The sequence below is a fragment of the Nicotiana tabacum genome, chromosome 9 (assembly GCF_000715075.1).
Source record: "Nicotiana tabacum cultivar K326 chromosome 9, ASM71507v2, whole genome shotgun sequence".
NCBI classification, from domain to species: Eukaryota; Viridiplantae; Streptophyta; class Magnoliopsida; order Solanales; family Solanaceae; genus Nicotiana; species Nicotiana tabacum.
The window spans coordinates 113,381,597-113,402,605 of record NC_134088.1 but is presented as its reverse complement, the minus strand read 5'-3'; the positions used below and the strand labels follow the sequence as shown (position 1 = coordinate 113,402,605).

The following is a 21,009-nucleotide window of genomic DNA, read 5'->3' as shown; positions in this document are numbered from 1 at the left end:
TAACAAATTTGTGGTTCATGACATTTGCCATTACAAAATATCCATTATAACAAATTTGTGGGTCATGACATTTGTCATAACATAATATCCATTATTATGCCAAAAATTTCTTGCTATAAATAGAGGAGTTTCTCCTCATTTGAAAACACACCAATACAAGAGCTTTTCACTCTTGTCTTTCTTTCTCCTCCTTTATTTCATTAAAGAGTATTTTGTAAGAGAGTGAGTGTTGGAAAATACTTGTATGAACCCTTTCTTTGGAGTGATCTTGTGAGGTTATTCTCTTTGGGTATTTGGGATTATTTAGAGTATTTACTCTAATTTTGTACTCTCTTTTTGTACTCTTGTTGGTATAGTGAAATTGATCATCTCCGCTTGTGGACGCAGGTCACCTTGACCGAACCACGTTAAATTTTTATGTTCTTTATATTCTTTAATTGCCGTTATTATCAACTTCCATTGTCTTTGTTATTGTCATTATACTGTTATTTGGCTAAATTTCGCACTACCCGGGTTTCCGATCCTAACAAATTGGTATCAGAGCCAGATCTAACCGGGTTAGTTTAAATAGCCAAAATGACTCTAACAAAGTCTTATGTTGAGAAATTTGACCGAAGTGCAAACTTCGGAATGTGGCAATTAAAGATGGAAGCTATCCTAATTCAGGATGACTTAAAGAAAGCCAATTGTTTGATTAAATAAAGTAATAAAGATGGTATTATTGTAAAATGTAAGACCAAATTATTACTATATAATTATGGGCATATAATTAGTGTTAATAACTATTATTACTACTATAATTTACTTATTATATTATTCATATTCCTGGAAAAATAGATAATATGAGTAATAAATTCTAAAATACCTTATTACATTACTGTTGATCAATAACTGTAAGAGATTAATTAAAAAATATTTGAGGGACAAAATTGGTCTTCAACAGATACATATTATGGGGGGGGGGGGGGACGCCGCGTCAGGCCCCATAGTGGGCTGGGTGTTATTTATCGTTGAATTTTGATCTGATCATCACTTGGGCTAGGATCGGCCTTGTGGAGTTAGGTATAATACAGTGAGTGCAGGCACTTGATATATGCTTAGTGAGGGGATTATTCCAGGCACCCGTACAGTGTTGAGTGTGTATGTGTAATTGTGGGATGATTCTGGGGCTTTCGAGCCAGGCACCGAGAGCGTGTTGAGAGTATTATTGAAGGGTATTTATTCCATGGTCTATGTATATGATACGACTATATTTACATGATGATTAAACTCTAATGTATTTGATCATGGCATGTATACATGTCATGCATGCATAGAGTTGTATTCACCTCATGCTAATTGATATTTGATGTCTTAATGGCGATTCATTGACTAATAAATTTGGAAAGCATGCTTATTTTCCTCTTGTTGTGATAAAGATGAATCCTAATATAATTGAGTTGTTCCTTATGCAGTATTATGATGTTATTATTGTTGTTAACTATTAAAAGTGAGAATCGTACCTTGCCAACCTCATCACTACTTTCAGACCATTGTTAGGCTTGTTACTTATTGAGTACATGGGATCGGTTGTACTCATACTAAACTCTGTACTTCATGTGCAGATCCTGGTGTTGCTGATCGTGGTAGTTACCAATGAGCCGGATCAAGACTAGTTGGAGATTTCGAGGTAGCATTGTTGTTATGTTCGCAAGCATTGAAGTCCCTTTCCTTATTTTATGATGTTACTTTTTTGTCTTTCTGACAGTACTATATTTGGCTTAGACCTTGTATTTACTTATTTTCTCACCTGTTGTTAAACAAAGCTCTATTCGTGTCTTGCTTTCTTCTTTGCTATGTATGATTTGGAATTAGAACAACTTGATGTTAAGTCAGCTTTCTTACATGGCGAACTTGAGGAACAAATATACATGCATCAACCCGAAGGATTTGAAAATGAAGGAAAAGAAGATCATGTTTGCTTGTTGAAGAAATGCTTATACAGATTAAAGCAGTCTCCAAGACAATGGTATAAAAGGTTTGATTCCTTTATGTTGGGTCATGGTTATTCGAGGAGCATGTATGATAGTTGTGTTTACTTCCGGAAGTTAAATGATGGTTCAATTGTGTACCTATTATTATATGTTGATGACATGCTCATTGCTGCTAAGGATTTAACAGAAATTCACAATTTGAAAAGTCAGCTGAAAAGTAAATTTGAGATGAAAGATTTGGGAGCAGCTAAGAAAATCCTTGGCATGGAGATCAAAAGAGATCGAAAAGCCAATAAGCTATTTCTGACCCAGAAGAAGTACTTGGAGAAAGTCTTGGAGAGGTTTGGCATGAAAGATGCTAAACCAGTTAGTACCCCTCTTGCTGCTCATTTTAAGTTATCAGTTGCTCAGTTCCCGCAGTTAGAGGAAGAAGAGAGGTACATGGCACATGTTCCTTATTCCAGTGCAGTCGGCAGTATTATGTATGCAATGGTTTGTACACGTCCAGACATTTCACAAGCAGTGAGTGTGGTAAGCCGGTATATGGCTTGCCCTAGTAAAGCACATTGGCATGCTGTGAAATAGATTCTCAGATACTTGCGAGGTACTTCAAACACATATTTTGAGTTTGGGAGAAATACTAACACTTTGGTTGGTTTTGTAGACTCAGATTATGCAGGTGATCTTGACAAAAGAAGATCACTGACAGGCTATGTATTTTGCATCGGTGGTTGCGCTATTAGTTGAAAAGCTACATTACAACATGTAATAGCTTTATCTACTACCGAAGCAGAATATATGGCAGTGACCGAGGCGATCAAAGAAGCTTTATGGTTGAATGGTCTATTTGCGGAACTTAGTTTACACCAAGGTGGTATTACCATTTTCTGTGATAGTCAAAGTCATTCACTTGACTAAAGATCAAATGTATCATGAGAGTACGAAGCACATTGATATAATGTATCATTTCATCCGAGAAACCATTGCTAAAAGAAAAGTCTCTGTTCAGAAGATCAACACTAGAGACAATCCTGCTGACATGTTCACAAAACCTCTTCTAGTGTCCAAGTTCAAGCTTTTGCTTGAACTTGATTGGCATTTATGAAATGATTTTGCCCATTGGGGTTTTTGCGGAGAAGGTGGAGCAAATTTACTATATATAAGCCGAAATTAGGCCAATGTGGAGATTTGTAATATGGCCAAATTTTCATGACATTTGCCATGACATAATATCCATTATAACAAATTTGTGGTTCCATGACATAATATCCATTATAACAAATTTGTGGATCATGACATTTGCCATGACATAATATCCATCATTAGGCCAAGGATTTCTTGCTATAAATAGAGGAGTTTCTCCTCATTTGAAAACATACCAATTCAAGAGCTTTTCACTCTTGTCTTTCTTTCTCCTCCTTTATTTTATTATAGAGTATTTTGTAAGAGAGTGAGTGTTGGGAAACACTTGTGTGAACCCTTTCTTTGGAGTGATCTTGTGAGGTTATTCTCTTGGGGTATTTGGGATTAATTAAAGTATTTACTCTAATTTTGTACTCTCTTTTTGTACTCTTGTTGGTATAGTGAAATTGCTCCTCTCCGCTTGTAGACGTAGGTCACCTTGACCAAACCACGTTAAATTTTTGTCTTCTTTATATTCTTTAATTGTTATTATTATCAACTTCTATTGTCTTTATTATTGTCATTATACCATTGTTTGGCTAAATTCCGCACTACCCGAGTTTCCGATCCTAACATTTTCAGATGCAGTTGGAAGATGTGGCAAAGAGAGATTTCTTTGAGAAAAAATCAAGGTTTCTATGGCTGACTTGTGGAGAGAATAACACAATTCTTTCAATCAAGAAGCTAGCTGTTGATGATAGCATTTCAGAAAATGCATAAGTCACCAAACAAGAGATAGAACATTTCAGAAAACCTAGAGAACAAGAATTTACATTTAGGGACCGAGATGCGGAGACCGAGTTTAGTTTGGAAGATATGCCAAGAATCTCATAGGAGGAAAGAAACTGGTCACAGAGACACAACATGTGCAACTGGTGCTATCTATGCATAAGAGAAATGCAAAGTAACTACCACATAATTTTTGTATTGCAAGGTGACAGTTAACCTCTGGGTTATGTTCCTGAACATGTTCAAGTTGAAACGGGTATTGCCAAAATCTCCAAAAGAGCTATTTATTTGCTGGAATAGAAAAGGTATCACCAGGAAGAAAAGAGGATGTGGAACAAAACACCTACGTGCATCTGGTAGATAATTTGGAAGGAGAGGAGCCTCAAGTGTTTCACTACTAGAAATTCGGCAAAAACCGACCAAGGTCGACTGACCAACTTTGGTCGGTAAAAAAACCGACCAAAAAACCGACCAAAGTTGGTCGGTTTTTCAAAATATTTTTTTTTTTTTTTTACGAAATCGACCAACTTTGGTCGGTTTTCTTTGGCGCAAAAATGCGGGAAACTATTTTTGAGTCCCGCGAATTTTATGTTTCAAGAAACCGACCAACTTTGGTCGGTTTTTCAATTAATATAAATAAAAATTAATATTAAAAAAACCGACCAAAATTGGTCGGTTAATTCGACGGGTCATTTAAAAAAACCGACCAACTTTGGTCGGTAATTTTACTTTTTAATAAAACCGACCAACTTTGGTCGGTTATTTTCGTGCGAAAATACAATTAAAGAGTATAAATCAAATAAAAGACAGTCTTAAAACAAAATGTACCAATGATCTAGTGGTAGAATAGTATCCTGCCACAGTACAGACCCCGGTTCGATTCCCAGATGGTGAATCTTTTTTTTACATAATTAAAATACCGACCAACTTTGGTCGGAAAAAACCGACCAACTTTGGTCGGTTTTTTTTGCAATATTTTTTTTTTTTAATTTAATTGACCGACCAAAGTTGGTCGGTAATTTCCGACCAACTTTGGTCGGTATTCCTTTCCGACCACAAAAATACTGTCCACACGTAAATGGTCGCGTTTTGGTCGGTTTTTGGCCATTACCGACCAACGTTGGTCGATTTTTTTGGTCGGTTTTTACCAGATTTCTAGTAGTGTTTGGAAAGTAGACACGAACCTATCTATTAAATCAAGTTTGATTGCATATGCCTGCCGTCATTTTTGTGTAAAATGTTCTAATAGAGGACAAAGAAGAACTCATAGAGTTCATTACTGTTATACAAGACTAGGAAGTTTTCCTTTTGTGCTCATGTAAATACCCACTGTGTCAGGTGCAACCTTTTGTTGTACAGCACCTTCTCTGTGCTGCTTATCAATAAAAGCTTTACTTTTACCTGATTAAAAGAAAGAGATGTGTATAACGAAGCTTTCGCAAGTGCGAACCGTAGAAAAAAAGACAAACTGATTTTCTTATGATCGCAAATTTACAGCAGGAATCATGGTTAAACTCGTACCTGTTTACCTAGCTATGGACGAACTAACCAAAAGTATACAGGATGGATGTACCTTGTTGCTTGCAGATGAAATAGCATAAGAGTCTAACTTAAATTTACTCCAAACTGTAAGAGTTTTAGGGCAAGTAGAAGAAAGACAAAATATATGCACTATAATCTCAGCCCAAAAACATTATAAGGGAGTGATATTGGAGCTCCATACAACAATATCCACAAGATCAAACATCATAAAAATGTGGAAGTTATGGAGTATGTAAACCCCAAGTATCTGCGGGAATGCATTGACTCTAAAGTCCACCAGCTTAATGTTATATTCCTGCATCGAAAATTGTAGGAGATATTCTCAAGGCGGGAATCAGGGGATATGACACTGAGAGACACGGAATAGCATTTCAGACCTCATCAATCATACTATAATGTTATCAGGAGCAGTGCATAATCAGTTGCCACCTTCATTCGCTCCTTCCACCGGCCAAATTCAGCTAAAAGTGTGTAACACAGTATTAGCAAGTCCAAGAAACAACTAATTATTCAACAAAGTTCAAGTAAGTCAATACCAGAACGAAGTGAATTCCACAAGGGTGTCTTGAACTTCATATCATAAACTACAGCGAGACAAAAGCCAATCAACTTCATCAAGCGAGGATGAGACTTAATTTCTGACCTTTCAAGTAATACAATTTCATCCTGTTGCAAAGTCACAAAATTAGTGAAATATAGCATTTACTCACCCGGAATTTTCGTGGATACGAATCCCATGTTTTGACAGTAACCTCCCGCATTCCTTCACCATCATCTATAAACCCCCGGAACAATTTGCCATATCCAATGTGCTGGATAAAATCCTCTTGACAGAACCCATTAGTGATCTTCTATGGCTCAAATTTTTTGCATCACCCACGTTGAAACCTTGAGAAGGACCCCTGCATATTTTGTTCATGTTAGCTTAACCTCTAACAGGAAAGATGTGGAACGAATCGACAAAACCAATGTCTAGTAAAGGATGAGGAGAAGAATAATATGTTTTGGATGGCTAAATCTTTCTAGGTGAGGTCCTTTAACTGGAATTGACCAGAAGAGAAGAAAGGAAGACAAAATGTATGACATACCATGACACAAAAGAAAGGTGCTCTATTTTCACTTGGTGTTTCGTTTATATAAGGAGCAAGGGGTAGACAGAGGCTAAATATTATTTTACGTTAAAGTTTGGTTCATAGACTAGTTATGTAGGGGGTTTAAATGGTTATGGGGTGAATAATAACGTAAGGATTGTTATAATGGTGAGTAAAATTAGACAAAGATCGTTATATAGTGAGTAAAACAACAAAAAGATTGTTTAATTCAAGGTCATTTTTTGTCTTCCAACACTCTTTGCGGATCGCAAAATGCAAAGTTCTAATAGTAAAGGGTAAATGATGCAATAAGTTCTGAAGAGTTTTATACCACACAACACATCAAAGGGATTAAAAAGTAATTCGAGCATAAAACCTTATGTTTGCAACATAAAGCTGTACATTACTAATTTGACAACTGCTAAAGACACGTCACAGTTATGAGCATTAGGGTGAGTTTGGTATAACGGAAAATATTTTCCCCAGGACACTAACAAGTTATTCATTAAGAAACTATCAACACCTTTGAGAGTTTTTTTTTAAGCTTCTACTATTTTTAGACTATTTCAGGTAGCTGGTGCAATTTTTAAAAGTGTATTTTCTACTTCTTTTGTTTATTATTTTTTTTGGTTTGGTTTTTGGGGATTTGATAGGATTTTTTTGGTGACTCTGAACTTTTTGTTGGTCACAATTCTGTTGAATTTAGCCGTCGAAATTTGATAAATATTTGACGAAGAACAAAAAATATTTACCTGTGGTAAATTTAAAAGGATTAAAGCTGCTAAAAATATATTTAAGTAACTACTCCTATTTTAAACCTACCCAAAATATAAATAATGACACAACTTGAAAGATAAAAGAGAGAAAGAAGAGGGAGAGGAAGAAAGCTATGGCGAACAAGCTGCTTAGCGAAATGGGTCTTCCCAAGTCTATTGCCTACATTTTTTCTGCTCGTAACCTTATTACTGCTAAGGTCTCCTTTTAACCCTTTCTTTCTTTGTTAATTTTACTTGTGCTAAATATATTCACACATTTTTTTCTTCAAGTGTAAGAATCTTTGTTGCCTTCTGAATTCTTCATTCATTAGCATTTAAACTATGTGAGCTTGTTTTAGTTCTTTGTGTTCTTCAAATTTACGTATGGAATGTACAGTTTCATCCCTAAGTTTGATCCTATTCAGAAGGGCAATTATGTTTAAAGATTGATATTTCTAAGTGTAACAAAGTCTATTAACACATGTTGAGGTGCAAATTTTAACACCCAATGATTAGTTTTTGTCTTTTTAAATTAAATTTAGTGTCTACTTCTAATGTTTTATGATTAAAAGAGCTCATTTTTGTTAAATTCATCATTTTGTTGTTTTCTTGAAATTCACTGGTTGAGGGAAGATGTGTGTGTGTGTGTGTGGGGGGGGGGGGGGGGGTTGTTATGGCGATGAGTAGTGAAATATAGGAAGTGGGAACACTGTATTAGATGAATGTGCATAGGAATTTGGTATTGAGTATTGGTGTAGGTAATTGAAGTGAAAAACTAGTGATGCTTTTATTTTGAATGTTTATTGATTTGATATTCTGAGGTGTTCAAGATGTTAATAAGAAGACATTTTATGAAGTTTTAAGTCAATCAAAAACTGTCAAACAAGAAAAATACTTTCCTAGTTTTTTACACTAAACCAGATGAAGTATTTATGAGTCTGGTCATTGCTCTAATAAGCACTGATGAATTATCTCAATCACGCGTCTAACTGTCTATGCCGAGTGCGAAAATGAGATCACACAAGGAAAAGTCTTTTTTATATGGAGCACCTTTAGTTTCTTGTTTTCCCGCAGGTACTTGTTTCCTCATATCAACAAGACACCGGTGTGCATGTGTGTTTCATTAGATTCTGATTGTTGCTTTCATATTTCAAGTGTGCATGTGTGTTTCATTTTTCCTTATAATTTAGTACCTTGGTTTAAGTGCAGTATAGATTTTCACCTAGAACACGGTGAGGGGATCAATTTCATGTATCCTGTTTTGAACCTTATTAACTTCCTGACAAATTGCTTTCAATTTGTTTCCATTAATTTATGTTTGTTCTATGGTCCCAGGACGTATTGTCATTGACAGAATTCGAGTTGATGGAATTGTTAGATGTGGATTTAGCTGTAGTAGCATCAGCAGTGGCACACATCAGTGAAATTACATGTCCTCCTTACCAAACTGTAAGTTTATAAAGGCAAAATCCGTTGTTCATTTCTTCAAGAGGAGATGCAAACTCACTTTTCCCCCTCCTCTTCCTGTGACTTAGGCACTTTCATTGCTGGAACAGAGGGTTCAAAATGAGAGAATGGCTGGCCATCTTCCAACTTGTCTAAAAGGACTCGATAATGCTTTGTGTGGTGGAATTCCTTTTGGTGTTGTGACAGAGCTAGTGGGTCCAGCAGGCATTGGTAAAACTCAGGCACGATTGTCTGCTTCGAACTTCAAACAAGCTTGCTTTCCGAACTTCTACATTACTTTTTATTTTCCTTTTTAGTGGTTGGTTGGGCCTTTTGGGGTTGCTTGAAGTTTCTTCGCTTCTATCTAATGTGATTGCCTGCTGAAAAGAAATGCTAAGTGGAGTACATCGAGAGACATTTCATATTCTTTAATCTGATATTTTCCCATAATAGTGCCCCTTCCCCGGACCCTGCGTGAACGCGGGATGCCTTGTGCACCGGGGTGCCCTTTTTTTCTATCTTCCCATAATAGTGCTATGTGTTTCCTTGCTTTTAAACCATTTGTTGCCTTTGGTAAACTTTTGATTGAGCTTCTTCTGTCTTAAATTGCAGTTCTGTTTGAAGCTTTCGTTATTAGCTTCTCTTCCATTAAGTTATGGTGGCTTAGATGGTTCAGTAATTTATATCGATACAGAATCCAAGTTTAGTTCAAGGAGGTATTTTCACTTTTCAGGCTTTTGGTCACTTTTGAAGGGGAGCCTTGGCGTAACCGGTAAAGTTGCTGCCATGTGACCAGGAGGTCACGGGTTCGAGCCGTGAAAACAGCCTCTTGCAGAAATGCAGGGTAAGGTTGCGTACGATAGACCCTTGTGGTCCGGCTCTTACCCGGGCCCCGTGCATAGCGGGAGCTTAGTGTACCGGGCTGCCATTTTTTAGGCTTTTGGTACTGAGGTTGCTGTGTTATAATTGGAAATACTGACAATTCTGTTTCTCAAGTGTCTTCCCAGGATGATAGAAATGGGATATAATAGCTTCCCCGAAGCATTTCACGCTGAAGGGATGGCACAGGAGGTATGCAGCATTTTGTCTAGTGCTTTCTGCCATATTTTTTGAATAATTTAGGACTTTGAAATGACAACCGTGAACAAGGGAGCGAAAGATTTTAAGTCAGTTTCTAATTTAAGTCTATAAATTGCTTGCGAGCCATGAAAACGGTCATGGTAGGATGCAAGGTCTAGATCTCCAGTCTTTTCTATAACTTGGTGCATAGATAATCATGATGACCATTTCTAAGTTGACTTTTCTCCTTTAATGATTGACTTGAAGATGTCTATAAACACGTCTCTTCCATGTTCAACTATGTCCGTGTGTCTTTGCTAAAATGACGGTGAAAGGGAAAAAAAATAAAGAGTCGGACATCTTTTAATTTTGCAAGTCAACTATGTCAGAGCACGTAGTATAGCAGACCCTTTGACATATGTTGATGCTGATGCACCCTTTAATGTTTTCTGTGCAATACATTGAGTTGAAGAGTTTAGTGAGGATGTTCCCCCTTTTGATGTTGCAGATGGCTGGAAGGATCCTAGTTTTAAGACCGACATCCCTTTCTGAATTCACTGATAGGTTTGTTGCAGCTTTACCTATGTGTTGTTATTCTGAGTTTTGATGCAATAGTGAACTCGCGAATATTTAGATTCTGGATTATATTGTTGGAAGGAGTATGAGTCCGTTAATGAAATTGACTTTCTACGTGTTCATCTTCTCTTCTCTTCTCTGAAGGGTGGACTTAGGAGTTATATAGGTTAATACAGTTGGTTAGATGGTTCGGAGGAAAGTGGCTTTATTGGAAAATTAATTGTTTGGTGAATGGTGGTCATGAACATGTTAAAGAGTAAATCCAATGGGAAGTCATGTACAATATTGTGTTAAAGCCCGTATACCTCCGATTTTATAACAACCAAGTGACTAACAAAACATCCGTGCAACATTTATATGCTGTGTTCACAATGCATGTATTTTATTTAGTTCCTGTACTATAATTTCCTTTTCCCTCTGTTTGATCCTACTGTTGTCCAAAACATGTTCTTGGATAAAGTAATAATTCATTAATTTTTTTAGAAAATCCCGGTATAGAAATAGTAGAAAATATACTTAAAAATAAGGTTCTTTAAAGTGACCCCCAGATTCTAGCTTTCATAACACTCATCCTCAATTGTGGCCGGCATTGTCTGCTGTCCGAAGCAGCCTCTTAACTTTGCCATTCAGATTCTAGCTTTTGTAACACTCGTCCAATTGTGCAAGTATTGGAAGATTTCTTTTTTTACTAATTATAGTCTGTGTTTCTGTCAGCTTGCAGAAAATCAGAGTTTCACTATTTCAACATGGTGTGAAATTGCTGATCATCGACAGCATGGCTGCTCTTCTTGCAGGGTAATTCCCTTTTCACTTTTCCTGCGTAATTTCTCAACATGTACTTCCTTTGGAGTACAACTTCTACTGGAGTTATAAACTTTTTCCCTAATATCCACTTGAAAAAATTGTGAATATCTTGGTAGTCCAGATAACATCTGTCTGAGTACTTTTAGCTCCCGTTTGGCCATAGATTTTGGTTAATTTTTTTCAAAAAAAAATTGAAAATATTGTTTGTTCATGCAATTAAAAAAATTGAATTTTACCAGTTTTTGGGTGAAAATTTTTCTTCCGCTCACAAAGCTTCAACTTTTTTCCAATTAAAATGCATGTCCAAACACAACTTCAACTTCCAAAAATTATTTTTTCTCTTTTCAAGTTTCAACCAAATCTATGTCCAAACGCTAGCTTAGATTTGTGCTCTTAGGTTGTTTACAAGAATAATGTGTTATATCAGATTCTATTGCTTTTCTAGGAAATTTATGCAATCATTCTCAATGTGAAAATTTGGGTCTCAATACATACTGTCTGGAATTCATGGTAACCTGGTTTTGTTGGGAGTATATTCTATAATATCTTTGATTATGCGAAAACAGAGATTTGACACGTGGTGCTCAGAATCCTCTTCTTGCAGTTGGTGTGATTTCATGTTATGTGGCAATGCTGGTTTAATAATTCTCTGAAAACTCAATAGCATTATACTGTTTTTCACATTTTTTCTTTTTCGCCATAGTGATACTCATGAACTTTTCACTCTCTCCAGTGAAGGTGTCCAAGGACCTCAGAGGCAACATTCATTGGGTTGGCATATATCATTTATTAAGTGAGAATATTGTCTTTCTGAATGAATATCGAGAATGTATCTCTCTTCCCAAGCAGGTGATCAATGTTCTATTCTAATCTGGTGTTGCTTCTTTGCCATTTTCAGATCAGTTGCAGAATTTTCACGAATTCCTGTAGTAGTAACCAACCAAGTGAGATCTCAAAGTCGTGATGAAACTTCCCACTATTCTTTCCAAGGTATCGTGGTGCACTAAAGTCGTTTGATACTTTTTCCTATAAAATAAATACATTTTCCTATAAAATAATGATGGGAGCTTTTCTTTGTTTTTCTTAAATAAAGAAATATATTTTGAGCGACAGTAGGATCATTGCCATAAATTGTGCTTGGTTCCATGTCACCATAGCATGTTTGGTTGCACATTCTTCCCTGAAATTAATGGGTAAAATGTGTTCATGTGCTAAACTTATGAAAATTTATTCATTCAAGAAGTAGATTAGAGGTTTGTGTTGAGTTTATTATAAGATTCCGAGTTTTGTGTTTTACTGGTAGTGCAGAACTGATTCCTCTCTCTTGTTTGTCTGCATATATGGAATAAGCTGAACTATCTGGGCCCTCAACTAGATTCATCCCAGCCACATATATCTTCCTCCAGCTCAAGTCACCTTACTATTATTCTGCAACGTCAAAAGTGAAGTAACCCTATGCTTAGCTAAACACTGTCATCTCAAAACATCCCAATTGAAATTCAGTTTTACCCTAATTTAGAAAGTCTACTCCAGCTCATTACATTCCTTATGCCTTTGGAGTCATACTCGACCTCGAGCAAGCTGTTGCTAGATAAACTTTGGAAACTAAGCTTGATTACCTTCCTATCTTCTTGTGTTGCTTCTTTTGGAGGTAAATTTTCCTATTGTACAAGTATCTTCGCTGAAATTCCATTTGTTTTCTTTCACCAGTTTGCTCTGTAGTATTGCTATAGATCGAGTCAAAATCTGTCCATCTGCTTCGGTTGACAGGAGAAGCTGTTGTAGAGATACACCCGGTCCAATCTTCATTTCAACTATCAAGCATGAAAATACAAGGTGTAGCTGAGAACTTTCGGGAAATTGTAGTGCATAAGCAACAGGTCCTACCCTTTGTGTTACTTCACACGGCCCATAAAACTTTGGACACTGTTAAGAGTGTCCCATGTTGGTTGAGAAAATGGGTTGTGGTGTCCTTCTAATAATTTGGGCAATCCTCACTTATGAGCTAGCTTATGTGGGTTGAGTTAAACCCAGTGTCCTTTTTTTAACATGGTACCAGAGGCAGACACGTCCTTATTTTTTAACACGTAAAACTTCCTTTCAGAACTGAGCAGAGTCGATCGTTCAGAAGCTTCCACAAATCTTGATTCTCATCTTGTTGCTGCTTTAGGGATCCACTGGGCTCATGCTGTTAGTATTCGTCTTGTATTTGAATCAAGATCAGGTTTGATCTTCTTTTCTCAGAATTGGTGATCCTGGATTTTTGTTTTGCTGTTAATTCTTCTGTCTTTATTCTGTGGATAGGAAATTTGTGTTTTTTTGGTTTTCAAACTCGCCTTTGTGCTCACCTTTGGTTCTGATGTGTCAGCACTCTGCTTACGTCGCAGTCCATGAAATTAGCTCGAGTAAATAAGTGCTGTTACTATATTTTTGTTTGTTGGTCTTTAACCGACTACATGCTCTTCTGGATTCTGTTATCTGAAAAATCACTGCAGACAGATTATGCGAGGGAGAGGAGTTGATTGGTGTACAATTGGATGGTGGTCAGAACTGGTCTCTTCGATAAAATTTATATCTTTGTATTCTCCAGGACATTGTTACTCCAAACTTACGCCAAAAGCCAGCACCTGATAATTAGCAGAATTTATTTGTAATACGGATAACAACCCACAAATATGTAACTAGAAAAATCTTCTTTATCTGTTAAACTGTACAATTATGTGACAAGCATTTCCTATCCTTGGAACTTTTGGAGAAGAAAATAAAACATTTGGAAGCAAAGAAATTTGCCAAAGTTATTATTTGTCTTGCGATAGGTCCTATTGCGTTCGGCATGCCTGAACACTACTGTAGAATTAACCTCATGCTCATTTATGCTCTCAATTTTTGTATTTCTTTCTTAGCATATCCTGAAGATAGAAGTTGGTTAGAGGGTTTCGATCCTTTATTTGGTCTTACAACTTGAACGGACAAATTATTGCGGTGGTTCATAACTTCGAAGAAATGATACATTGAAGTCTCTAAATAAAGCTTACATTTTTTTTTTCTGACTTGAGCTTTCTGATTCACGAGTAGACAGCAGATTATTAACATAGATAAATGGGAGTTGCTGATGCTCTCTTCCATCTTTCAGGTCAAAGGTTCATAAAATTAGCAAAATCTCCACTATCTCCACCTCTTGCATTCCCTTTCAACATAACTTCTTCTGGGATTTCATTGCTTAATGATGATGGAGTGGAAATGCCAGGGCCAGAGATACATACAATACATTGTCAAGGTCTGATTTAAAGTATACTACTTGCCTTTTTGTTTGTGGGTGGGGGTGTTTTAGTAGTGGCGTTATTCCAGTTTGTTGAAGCTTTTCAAGCATACATCCATGACATAGAAAAGAAGACACAATTTCATCAATAAACAAAAGGAAGAAACAAATCATTGATTACAGAACAATTCCAGGCTTCCTGAACTATATGGATTCAATTTTAGCTCACATCGGAAAAAAAACTTTTAAGAATGCCATCATTTTTATGAGAAATAACAATAGCGTTATGTTTGGCCTATTGCTTGGAAGTTGGAATCTCTATAGTTTCTGTCTAGTACATTTTGTCCATTTCTCCCTGTAAGAGTTATAGTATCATCCAATAACGTAAATTCGCGTGTTTCAAGTGTGTGTAAAATTCCAAAAATGTCATTTGATCATATGTTGCTTCCTAGTTACTAGTATTGATAATCCTCATTGAATCTCTATACATAATGCAGGTCACAGCAGCATTATTACTGTTGGAAGCGAAATGATGCATTGAGCTCCAGAAGCAAAGCTCCCTGGCACATTCTTCCTTTTCTCTAAGTCCTCGGACTTTCACTTGGTTGAATCTTAAATCCTTCCCTTTCTCTAAATCCTCGGATTTTCACTGGGTTGAATCTTAAATCCCTTGATCATATCTTTTTAGGTGTAAATTCCATCACTTGACGAACAACAAATGATTAACTTTTACATGAAGATTCTGTTGGTAGCATGTGGACTCCTTCAAGTTAAGGATTCACAATTCCCTCAGATCCATTCTGCTGATAGTACCGGCCACGGGGGAAGTAGTAACATAACTTGATGGCGCTTGCCCCCGTCTCACCTCCATTACATAGCTCATATTGTGTGGGTTTTCCTCTCAGACCCCTTGAACAACTTGACCATATTCTTACTCTTACTGTGATTCATTCCTTAATTTTGTTTATCCGGATTGCATGAATCGTGTTCTCTTTTTGACTGTCATACTGGTGTGTAGAAACTATAATTCTTATTCGTGAGTGAAGGGATGTTGAAGTGCTTACCATTAATTATTCGGTATGGCTTTTCTAGTCCCAGAAAATTGAGTGTATTTTTCAACTTCCCTATATGACTGCAGTGGCAACTGCTCTGGCTTGATTCTGTGCAACATGTTAGGACAACTAAGTGTTAGCAAATATAGATTATATCGACGAAGCTCGTTATGGGTTCGAATCCGGCCATAAACAAAAGCTTGGTATTTTTGTGGAGAAGAATAAACGGTCAAACCCATCAACCACCGAGTTTAGGACCAGTGTGTCACGGGGATTTCTCGATTATCAGAAAAAGGATTATATCGATGAAACTTTTGCACTCTTGTTATATGTTCAACGGACTTGAGCTCAGTATAATGAATTTTGCATTGTCATTGTACATTAACTAGATATAGCAAGTTATCTTAAGATTTTCTAAGTAACTAACTCATGTTTAAGATTTACAATTAGGGATATTTTTTCGTTCCTATACACTATTTGAAACTTTATTACCAAAAATATCCATGTTTAGTTATTTATCCGACCTAAACAAGTTCTATCTACAAAATATATACATTTGTTTAAACTAGAATCCTTTATGCGGTAGTCGTCCTTATTTAGACGCGGGATTTTGGGATCGCGTATATTTCTTCAGAGATTTTACTGACGCAATCATCGCACCTTAATCAAGCCAATGTATTTGTAGAATCCTGCTATTACGCTGATTTTTTTTATTATCATTGCACCATAATCAAGTTCTATTCTCTGATTTTCTTTGTTTCCTCTGGTTTTCCATAAACGAAGGTTTTGAAAAAGAATTGCAAACAATTAGTTACAATTGTATAGAATTTCGCGACATAATGTCAAAATTAACGAGTATGCTTCAACTAAATGGTCACTGGGATAGCGTTGGGAGATACAAAGATTTTAATGTTGATAGAATTGTAGTCAATGAAGATTCAAATTATAGTCAATTGAATTCTGCAATTGCAGTGCTCTAATGATCGATACCTCCACAAAAATCATCGAAATCAAATACACTGTCAACGAACGTTGTCCTCCAATGAAAATTCGGAACGATATGGGAGTTCGAGTGTATATGGAGACGAAAAAGGAAAACAAAAACTTAGGAATGTATCCGTTGTGTATAATAATGCATGATTTCGATTTGGAATGCAGTATGTCGAATGCAAGTACAATAGCAGTTTTGCTCTGTTTTTCCAGTGCTGATGTTTTTTCAGTTTCAAGTGTTCTACAATTTAACTACAAATTATCTACAATAATACTACATAACAAATGTAGTTCAACTGTTATGTCTCTACAAGCATTATGTCAAATATTGAACACATGAATATACAGAGGTCTGAATTACTATACTTTTAATTGAGTGCAGGTTCTTCTGATTATCATAATACTAACGTGGTATAATTGTCAAGCAATTGTAACACAATTGGAGAAGTATCAGGAACAATGAAGTTGATTGATAGGCCAACATCTCCGACAATTGTGGAATATGAAAGTATCATCATGACAAAACATACGCCAAATGTTATTGAAGTAGGCCAAGTTTACCAAGACAAGCAAATAATTGTCAGTGCAATGAAGCACTATTCTGTCATGAATAAGTTTTAATTTAGGGTGAAAAGGTCTATTTCAAGAAGGTAGGAACATTTCATTTGTCAAATTCATATTTTTGTATAATTTGTAGTTTATTTGTATATAAATTGTTTAATATAATTTTTTATGCTTAAACAACCTCGTATTTTGTAGCTACATTTTTCATAACATTTTTTGAATTGCTTTTATTCTGTAGCTACTGCCTCGTATGTGTTGGGGACAATTGTACATGGCACTTCAGGTCCACCAGCATAAACGAATCAGCATTATTCAAGGTTCGAAAATTCAACAGCTTGCACACATGATCTTTGATAGACAACACATACATACAACGCAAACCTACTGCCATGGTAGTTGGCAGCATGAAGATGCCAAAATATGCGGATCTTAAGACAATATACACATCAAGAGACATACAAACTGATATGTTGTCGGATCATGGTGTGAACTTAACATACATGCAAGCTTGGAGAGCAAAGGAAAAGGCTTTGGAATTTTTGAGAGGTCATCCTGTTGATTCCTACAGTTGCTTGCCGAATTATTTGTATATTCTGGAGAAGACTTATCCGGGGTCGGTAGTGAAATTGTAGAAGATTGAAGATGACTATTTCTTGTACGCATTTGTTGCACTTAGTATGTCCAGCAAGGGTTGGGAGTATTGTAGGCCAGTTGTAGTAGTTGATGGCACCTTCTTGAAGTCGGTATATTGGGGAATCATGTTAACAGCTAGCACAATGGATGCAACAGGTATTGTAGATTAATTGTAGAAATATTGTTATAAAGTTGTTTTTCAGTCTGTATTTTTTATACTCTCAAGTTTTATTACAGAAATAGAATTTCTTTTTGCCACCTGTGTAATAGGTAGTATATGACCACTGGCATACGCTGTTGTTGATTTAGAAAATGACGCATCATTGAGGTGGTTTTTAAGCATTTCAAACATGCATATGGTGAAAAACCAAATATGTGTGTTGTTTCAGACCCAGAATGAGAGTATCTTGAAGGCAACATCTACTGTTTATACCGGCATGCCACATTATGCTTGCATGTGGCATATTTGGACAAATGTGAGGTCAAAGTTCAAGAAGGGTCATCTAAAGTTAAGCGAATTGTACTTTGCCACTGCACGATCATACACGCTAAATGAATTTAATGAAAGAATGTCAAAGATTGAAGATATTGACACGCGTGTTAAAGCATACCTATACGATATTGGCTATCACATATGGTCTCAGGTACATGATACGATGAACAACACTGTTACACCTTGTGCGTCCCAAGGTGACGTAATGAATATGAGACTTGTTAATCATGATTTAAATAATTTTAAAGTCATAATATGGCTATATATTATGTTTGGATAGAAAATATGAAGTTTGAGAAAAATTGGATTAAAGTTGCGGAAACACTGACTAAGGATTTGCCATGTAATAGAGCTTTTTGAGAAATATATTTAGTGTGCTATATGAGGTCTTTTTGGGACATATTATATTTCAAATTGAAGGTCTTGGAATGTAGTTTCCAATGCACTTAGCCATTTGATCATATTATACTCGGATAAAAAGCTATAAGCGTTGGAAGAAGGACCAATCATATGGTGCCAAGTATCGCCTTTATGACTTTTAAAACAAATGGGATATTTACATCCCATCTCGTCTCTTTCTCCATTTTTCCAGAGAGCTCGTGTGATGACCCAAAATATCATCTTTAAATTTAATAAGTAACTATATGTTCTAAGACCTCGAAAAGCACCATTTATTATTCCTCGACTTGCGTGCGCAGTCCGTATAATTTTTTGGAAAGTTTTTATGTGAAAAATGGATAAAAATGGGAAATAGAGCTTTAAAATTCAAGTGAGTTGACCTTAGTCAATATTTTTAGTAAACGGATCCGGATCATTTTGACAGTTCCGGTAGCTCCATATCGTGATTTGGGACTGGGGCGTATGCCCGGAATTTAATTTGGAGGTCCCTAGCTCAAGTTATGACCATTTAACGGAACTAGCAATTTAAAGGTTAAATATTCCAAGTTTGACCACGGGGGGTTAATTTTTTGTTATCAGAGCGGGAATCCGATTCTGGAAATTTGAACAGCTCTGTTATGTCATTTATGACTTGTGTGCCAAATTTGAAGTCATTCCGGATTCATTTAATATGTTTTGGCACGAGATTTGTAAATTATAAATTTAAAACTCAAAGTTCGAATCGGGGTGTGAATTGTAATTTCAGTGTTGTTTGACGTGATTTTAGACCCCAAGTCAATCCGTATTATGTTGCGGGACTTGTTGGTATATTCGAGCGGGGTCCCGAATACCCCGAAAGTGAAACAGATCGAAATCGGAACAAGAATTGGACTTAAGCAAAAATCTGAAATTTGGGTTCTGGTATAATCGCACTTGCGGAATTTTGACCGCAGGTGCGAGCTCGCAGAAGCGAGACTTCCATCGCAGATGCGGCCCTCGTAGGTGCGGCCCTTGTGCGCAGATACGGACATCGCAGGTGCTACATTTTGTCCGCAGATGCGGAACCTCGCCTGGCAGCCCCTTTTCGCAGCGAGATTTTTCTCGTAGATGCGGGCTCGCACATGCGAGCCCAGGCACCGCATATGCGAAAATACTGGGCAGAATACATAAAATCAGGTCTTAGCCATTTTTACTCATTTTTGAGTTTTTAGTCTCGAATTTGGGCGATTTCAAGGGGGATTTTCACGACTTTGGATTGGGTAAGTGTTCTATAACCAAAAGTGATTATATTTCACAAATCCATGTCTATATTCATCATTTATTTCGGATTTAGATGGAAGAAATTGGAATTTTTGTAAAACTTTCCAAAAACGAAAATTTAAGATTTGAAGGTCCATTTGATATCGAAATTGGACAAATTTGGTATGGTTGAACTCATATCGGAACGGGTGTTCGGATTTCGCGAGTTTTTTTGGGATTTTAGATGTGGGTCCCACTGCCGAATATTTGAATGAATTTCGGATTTTTATCCGGAAAATTTGTAAATTTATATGGAATTAATTCCTATGATTAGTATTGAATATATTGAATTGTTTGTGAATAGATTTGAAGCTTTCGGAGGTAAATTTAAAAGGAAAAACTGTGATTGAATAATTGATTGGAATTTGTAAAGCGAGGTAAGTGTCTGGTTAACCTTGACTTGAGGGAATAGAACCCTTAAATTGTTTGTTATGTGAATTGCATGTAAACGACATATAAGCGAGGTGACGAGTGTCTATACGTCGTCAAATTAATTGTTTGTCTGCTTACTTGAAAAATCTTAAATTGTTTTTAAACATAAATTAATTATTATAATAATTGTTTCTCTCTTATTCTTTGCAAATATAAATTCTTGAATTCCTGCATTAATTGTTACACGCTATTTGAATTATGTGCCTTAATTGTTATTTGACATTTAGCATAATAAATATTAAACGGCCTATTTGCTCCCTGATTTCCATAATAATTTGCTATTTGTCATTGTTTGCTTCATAATTAAACCATAATTATTGTATGCTTGTTGTCTCGTAATTTTATATTAATTGTTACATTTATTGAGAAAATTTCTTCTATAAGAATTGGTAAATGAAAATGTTGGAGGAGCGAGTTGCACGCCGCAACATGATTTATTATAATGAATATATTGGAGGATCGGGTTGCACGCCGCAATAGACTTATTAAAAGTCAATATTGGAGGATCGGGTTGCACACCGCAACAGACTTATTAAAAGTCAATATTGGAGGATCGGGTTGCACGCCGCAACAGACTTATTAAAATTCAATATTGGAGGATCGGGTTGCACGCCGCAACAGACTTATTAAAAGTCAATATTAGAGGATCGGGTTGCACGCCGCAACAGACTTGTTAAAAAGTCAATATTTGAGGATCGAGTTGCACGCCGCAATAGACTTGTTAAAAAGTTAATATTGGCGGATCGGATTGC

General features: G+C 36.3%; 1 protein-coding gene across 4 annotated transcripts; it reads left to right on the top strand.

Annotated features, from left to right (window-relative positions):
• The first annotated feature begins 7,231 nt into the window (after positions 1-7,231).
• Positions 7,232-15,518, top strand: LOC107827628 (DNA repair protein RAD51 homolog 2-like). Of its 4 annotated transcripts, XM_016654800.2 has the most exons (16): positions 7,254-7,490; positions 8,608-8,721; positions 8,808-8,960; positions 9,331-9,434; positions 9,726-9,789; positions 10,286-10,341; positions 11,068-11,148; positions 11,891-11,950; positions 12,056-12,147; positions 12,508-12,599; positions 12,691-12,808; positions 12,928-12,993; positions 13,262-13,381; positions 14,291-14,434; positions 14,914-15,001; positions 15,105-15,518. In XM_016654800.2, the coding sequence occupies exons 1-15, from the start codon at positions 7,407-7,409 to the stop codon at positions 14,955-14,957; spliced, it is 1,392 nt and encodes a 463-aa protein (XP_016510286.2). In that variant the 5' UTR covers positions 7,254-7,406; the 3' UTR covers positions 14,958-15,001; positions 15,105-15,518. The 4 variants fall into 4 exon arrangements, with proteins under 4 accessions (XP_016510287.1, XP_016510286.2, XP_075078166.1 ...); XM_016654801.2 differs by lacking the exons at positions 14,291-14,434; positions 14,914-15,001; positions 15,105-15,518 and having other exon boundaries at positions 7,232-7,490; positions 12,928-13,037; XM_016654803.2 differs by lacking the exons at positions 12,508-12,599; positions 12,691-12,808; positions 12,928-12,993 and having other exon boundaries at positions 7,321-7,490.
• Positions 15,519-21,009: the final 5,491 nt, after the last annotated feature.